The sequence below is a fragment of the Mastomys coucha genome, unplaced genomic scaffold (assembly GCF_008632895.1).
Source record: "Mastomys coucha isolate ucsf_1 unplaced genomic scaffold, UCSF_Mcou_1 pScaffold17, whole genome shotgun sequence".
In the NCBI taxonomy this organism is placed as follows: domain Eukaryota; kingdom Metazoa; phylum Chordata; class Mammalia; order Rodentia; family Muridae; genus Mastomys; species Mastomys coucha.
In genome coordinates this window covers 14206752-14213468 of record NW_022196899.1, presented here as the reverse complement: position 1 = coordinate 14213468, position 6717 = coordinate 14206752, and the positions used below count along the sequence as shown (strand labels likewise).

Below are 6717 nucleotides of genomic sequence, written 5' to 3'. Positions count from 1 at the left end.
ATTGCAGTGTGCTCTCTGATGGTAGCTGTGGTAGCACTGTGCATAACAAATAAAGACTTATTGGCATATCTTGGTTGTTTAAGTACTTCTCTGCCTCACCCTTGGGGGTGTGGGGGTGTGTGGGGAAATCATTCAGTAATGATTCAGAAATTTGAAATCAAATTTCAAAATTTGTACAATTAGTTTCAAAAATACAAAACTTCACACTGTATATGCTTTAAAAATTTTTTGAATTTTAAATTTATTCTCTAGTGATTGTGATAGATCTGGTTATTGGAGAAAAGTGAGATGAAGGGTACTTAGTCTTTCATACATTGCATCACTGGTTTGAATACAGATGTATTCTTCAAACCTTAAAATTACCAGGCCATGTCAGTAATCAGTATACTCAGGAATCTTTCAAAACAATCAGACTCAGTCCTGACCCTGTGATTTCTAGTGTTTTAGACAAAACAATACAAATGTTTAACTTTTGGGTACCTGAATCTACATTCCTTTAGTCACCCTAGAGGAATGAGCCACAGTATCAATAGAGTGTAGGCTGCAAATGGAAGGCAAGCTGTGAAGGGTGGGGCCTAAAACAGTGTTTTATAACCAAAACAAGGAATCACAAATGATTCTGTTGAAGAAAACAGAGAATATGAATAAGGGAAAACAAGATTTAATTGACAGAAACTTCAAGGGCTTTTATGCCCTAGCTTTTATAGTCCCTAACTTCTTTTCTGTAATATCTTATAGATGCTTGGGTCATTCTTATTTGGTTTGGCTGAATGACCACACAAGAGTTTGGATACCTAAAGACAAAAATGACTAGGAAGAAGCTCAGAGGCTGATTATAAAAACTCTAACTTAGCCGGGCTGTGGTGGCGCACACCTTTAATCCCAGCACTTGGGAGGCAGAGGCAGGCGGATTTCTGAGTTCTAGGCCAGCCTGGTCTACAGAGTGAGTTCCAGGGCAGCCAAGGCTACACAGAGAAACCCTGTCTTGAAAAACCAAAAAAAAAAACAAAAACAAAAACAAAAAACCTCTAACTTAGTGAGAAAATCTCTCTGAGGCACTTGGACTGGTAACCATGAGTGGCTATGATGTTCAATGTGAGAAACATTTACCAGAAGGACCCAGGTGCCTTTGCCACGGGTCAGACCTCATCTAGTTAATTTGGCTAAGTCACATGCTTCTCCCTTTCTGGCTTCTGAGTCTCTGCTAGATATAAACAGAATTCCACCTTATTTGTGACTAAGTAATATGTAGTCCAAATACTACATAGAGGAAACAGTATGACTGAAAATATTTTTTTTGGGGGGGAAGGGGGGTTGAGACAGGGTGTCTCTGTGTAGTCCTGGCTGTCCTGGAACTCACTCTGTAGACCAGGCTGGCCTCGAACTCAGAAATCCGCCTGCCTCTGCCTCCCAAGTGCTGGGATTAAAGGCGTGCGCCGCCGCCACCAACACCACCACCCAGCTGCCCTTACATTTTTAACCCCTGTGAGCAATACTGGTAGTAAAGTACTAATAGGGTTATTTCTAATCATCATTTTAAGGGCAAAACCTATAATTTATTATACATGGTTATTGTAATAACTGGCGTGGGTAACCCCATTCTCGAAGAACCAAAAAGAGACCTCTGCAAAAGCATGAGGCTAGTTTATTAATTGAAGCTGGTATACCAGGGTCATCTCTGTAATGGTGACCAGAGAGAGACCAAGAGGAAACAAGGCTCTAAGCTTTTATACCATTTCAGAACAGAGTTTTACAACTAACAAAGTTACAATTTATAACATGGGTAGTTACACTTTATCTTGTTCATTGTTCTTTAGTTTCTATTGACTTTTCTTCCCGGTAAGGATAAGACACCTGTGACTCTCAGGAGGGGTGGGAGAGATCCTCTCTCTCAGGGAATGTCTCTTGGAAACTTGCATTCCTTGAGGATAGATGTTTGCTCAGTAAACTCTTCTAAAAACCCCTTTTGTCTCAAGGATAAGTGGACTCCCTTGCTGTCTGGCATCTTTATGGGGTATCTCCGTTTGGCTCAATTTCTACATTATTATAACTCCCTTTGTTCTTAAAATGAGGAAATTAAATGAAACCCAGTGTTATGTAAACTTTAAATATACACTAAGACCTGAATAAGAATTTTAATAGCTGTACCAAAATTAAATGTGAGTAAATTATAATTACTACTTTTTAAGTGATTCAATGAAACATTGTGTAACATTTATAGGAGTGAAATGCTTTTTTTCTGTTAAAGGAAAGGTTAAATAGTTAAAAGGAAAATAGTCACTAAATGACACCAAAGAAGGTAATTTTTTAGATTTTTATTGATTTTTTTAATTTAAAGAAAAATCCAGTTGGAAACACCATTTGAAATATAATATTTTCAGTACATTTCTAAGTAGTAAAATAGCACAGCACAAAATTCTTCATTCCAGTGGTTTATGTATCTTAGAATTAACTTTTTTTAATTAACACCAAATTTGATTGTTCTCAATGTCTTAGAGCATAGCTCTAGTTTTCTGGACAAGAAGCACATGGCCTTCACTTTTGAACCTCAGTTTATTTGTAATTAAAATGAGTAACCTGGGTTTGTTTCATGTTTATTTGTGCCATAACCAGTTTATACTTAATTTCACTGTGTATGGGAACTAAAGAACTCTAATGCCATACATAATGAGACTTGATTTGTATATGATACTAGTCCTACAAAATCTACGGACTACTAACCCTAGCAGGCCAATTCCAGTTATTCCACTTTAAGACCTCCTCCTTAGCCTTCTCCTAAAAGCGGCTCACCCACCTGTGGTGAACCAGACAAAGGGCTTTTGTCTGCTGCAGCGCTATCTCCTTCTGGAATTCCTCCTTGGAGTCACCACCCACCAGAAACGGAAATGCCTCTGTAGGTTCCTGGTAGCTGCAAGTGTTAATGTCCAGACCACATCTCAGTGACCAGAGACTGGCTTTCGGGGTTTTTTTTTTTCCTGAAATGTATATATACATGTGATCTTTCTAGTAAAGGCGGCTTTGATCGGAAATCAGACTTGGCCCATTTATTTCTCTCCCAACCTCCACCCCCCAAATTTTTTCCAGGCTCCTCCTTCCCTTCCGAGAGAATCCAGCTCGCATGGCCGCGGGCAGCTACAGCACTTCACCCCTACAGAAGTCATCCTGACCTGAACACAGCTCTGCCTCGCCTGGCTGCCATGCCTGGCCACCATGAGGAACGGCCTGAGAGGATGCTTGCTGGCCAATCCTGTTCCCTTGCAGGCATACAGGCTGGGAGGATTTAGTGAGTAAGATATGTAGAAGGGTATCTATCATCTTTCTTAGTCAAGTCTCTTGTAGCATAAATAAAATCTCAGTTGTTCTTCGGTCTATACCATAAACCATAAAGCTTTTTCTTAGTCATCTTGTGTCTGGATTCAAAAACAACACAGGAAAATAAAGCTATTGTTATCTACCCTGACTGCTTATTTGTTTTAACTATGAGTCAGTCATTAACTTCCCCAAAAAAAGGGTTTAAAAAATGAACAGATCAATCAGTAAATTCTGATTCTAAACTCACAAAGGCATTTTTATATTCAGGATTAAAATGTCTTTAAGAATTGAACTTTGGAGGTCATCCAACCCAACTTCCACCGATTATCACACCTCTCAAGTTTAATAGTAGTCTTCTATATTAACGTATAGAGTTCTTTCCAAAAGACCTACATAAATAAACAGCACTTATGAAAATATCTATTTAAGGGCTGGAGAGATGGCTCAGTGGTTAAGAGCATTGACTGTTCTTCCAAAGGTCCTGAGTTCAATTCCCAGCAACCACATGGTGGCTCACAACCATCTGTAATGAGATCGGATGCCATCTTCTGGAGTGTCTGAAGACAGCAACAGTGTACTCACATACATAAAATAAATAAACCTTTTAAAAAATATGTATCTATTTAAATTACATAATTTAAGCATTCAAAACAAACTGGGTACAACTGGTTCCTTCACCCCTACATACACCTCGTGCCTCTATCATCACATTTAAATGATGAATGCACCACTTCACTAAAATGAACACACGATATTTTTTTTCTCTAAACACATATGGCAAGTCACATATATGTTATATCTCAACAAAGAAAAAACTGCAACCAACTTGCCCTCTGAACTTTGGTCTTTTATTCAAGGTTTGGTTATGGATACAACTATAGTTTTTGAACGTCTAATTAAATCTTTCTTATAGTCTGTATATATTTGTTAATAATTTACAAGGACTATGGATCCACTGAATCATCAGCCAAAGGCTTTGGTGAATAAGTGGTCAAAAGTATAAGCTTCGATCACACTTGGATGAAGACTTGGGATACATGGGAAGTGTAGGGAAATATTCAGCAAAGGCATGAAAAGCTGGAGAGCAAAGGAACGTCCATGAAAACGTCTTTCAGGCCAGCTTACAGTGGGGTTTATTGCTACTTGAAGTATCATAAGAACAGATTCATGTCTAGAAGAGACATGTCAGTAATACCACTTTCGTAATACAAAATATGCCCGACATAAAAAGTATTCTCTAGAGCCCATTCTTAAATCTGTATTTTTCATCTGTAAAACTTAAGTAACTGTTCAAACTGACCTTAGAAAAACCCCACGAATTATAAATCAATTAAAGTTCTGATTTCATTGATTTTAGCTTGTTTCATTTCATTAGCATCTGTTTTCTTAGTTCCAAAGGCTCCAGCTGCAAGCTCTCGTTTCATGTTTTGTATTTTCAACATATTTTCTTCAACAGAATCCTTCACAATGAACTTCAAAAAGAAAAAATAAGTTAAAAGTAAATTTAAAATAATGGTTAAGAACTTTTCAGGTAACAAAATAAGAAACCTTTTCTAAGAAAATTAGCCTTTTCCTAAGCTGGACTAAGGATGAACACACAACACTGCACACTAAAATCAGAAGGCAAACATCATGAAACAGTAAATACACACGGGGAAACAGTAAATACACACGGGGAAACAGTAAATACACACAGAGAAACAGTAATACACACGGGGAAACAGTAATATACACATCTTTAAAAGAACTTGTATTTCAGGAGTGTACCCATGTTTTTACATACATACATACATACGTATACATATGTGTATATATATATGTAAAATTTCTCTCCTTTTCTCAACATGCAGTGAGGATATTGATATTTACAGCTAAGCATGGCTTCCCTTTCTCACCCAATGTCATTTTCTCATACAAAGAATATGGCTGGAAGTACAGAACTTACACACTCCTCACAATCATCACACGAGAACATCACAAGCACAAATTATTATATATGTGTCCCTGTAGCTAGAATATTAGCAAATGAATTCAGTATTATCAAGAGTCAAGTGAAGTTCTCACAAATTAAAGTCTATGTACATAAGAAGGTACATATCAATGTGGCAACAGATAAGTAAGAAACTCTTGATAAAATTCAACATTTCTGAATATTAAAAAATAATAATGAAGTCCTCACCTAGGAATTAAAGGCACACCCAGATTTTATTCATGATCTCTACTAGAAACTTCTTAGGAAATAATGTGAAATAATGAAGTATTTCTAGCAAATGCTAAAATATCCTTGTTACTGTAATAATAACAAAAGCTGTATTACAGAACGCTACTGAAATACATTCAAAAACTAGATATACTACTAATATGTTTCTGTACAGAAACACTTCTTACTGCTAAACGTGAGAGTTATCAAAGGAATTATAAATTTGGTAAATCCTAAGCAATATTTCACAAATGGGAAATAATGGCACAGGTTCAAATTTCCAGTAGCAATAGTAACAACTAATAAAAGCTTCAAAATGAACATTAACGAGAACACTTTACCAGATACCTAAACATACTTCGTAGTCTCAGTCAGCAGGTCCTAAGTCCAGGTGCAGAGCCCATATTTAAAAAGCCAAGCACTATTCAACATGCTCCTAACAGTGATGAGGAGCTGGGGGCAGGCAAAGCTCTAGGATTCACTGGCCAGCCAGCCTAGCCTATTCGGTAAGCTCCAGGCCAGTGAGACTCCAACTAAAAGAAGGTACGTGGTTAAAAAAAAAAAAAAAAAAAAAAAAAAGGGCACACGATGCCTGAGAAAGTTGTCCGCTGGCCTCCATATGTACATGCTTGCACACACACAAACATGCTTTTTCCTGAAGTTATTTTTATTTGTGTGTGTGTGTGTGTGTGTGTGTGTGTGTGTGTGTGTGTGTGTATGTGTGTGAGGTGTGAGGGAGGGGAGAGGGAGACAGAGAGAAAAAGAGAGAGAGAGAGAGAGAGAGGGAGAGAGAGAGATGAGGTCCAGAAGTGTGAAATGTAGAAACATTTCACAAAGCACGGTATCTTCCATAAGAATCATACAGACTTATTAAAATGCAAATAAGGCTGCAAGTACTCAAACATTAAAAACTAATATAAACAAAGACTGCTTTGATATCTTATAAGGTAAAGGGTTCTCATAATTCTCACTGCTATGTAACTACAGAAAAAAGGCCTTAGAACAACATATTTAAATAAAAATAGGACACATTTGAAAACAAAGAACTTTAAAACCCTCTCTCAAGAGGTTACCAGATAAGAGCTGGGGATAAACCATTTCCAACATATATACAACTAAAATCAAAATGAAAGAAGAAGTCCTTGATGCTATGAAACTGTGTCTGCACCACAAGCAACAGTAAGCACTTCACAGCAGGGAATACC

General features: G+C 37.4%; 2 protein-coding genes across 3 annotated transcripts in view; one reads left to right on the top strand and one right to left on the bottom strand.

The window, feature by feature from the left end:
- The window catches only part of Gyg1 (glycogenin 1), a 38486-nt gene extending 35543 nt beyond the window's left edge, over window positions 1-2943 (top strand). The window contains exon 9 of the mRNA XM_031376277.1: window positions 2769-2943. Coding sequence (XP_031232137.1) covers window positions 2769-2943 — 175 coding nt within the window. The remainder of the gene's footprint in view (window positions 1-2768) is intronic.
- Window positions 2300-6717, bottom strand: part of Hltf (helicase like transcription factor) — a 59461-nt gene continuing 55043 nt past the window's right edge. The window contains exons 23-24 of one of the 2 annotated variants that reach the window (XM_031376435.1): window positions 4613-4784; window positions 2300-3410 (exon numbers count right to left, since the gene is read on the bottom strand). In XM_031376435.1, the coding sequence (XP_031232295.1) occupies window positions 4632-4784 (153 nt within the window). In that variant the 3' untranslated portion in view covers window positions 2300-3410; window positions 4613-4631. Of the gene's footprint in view, window positions 3411-4138; window positions 4785-6717 lie in introns of those variants that run through there. The other variant, XM_031376434.1, reaches the window with a different exon arrangement.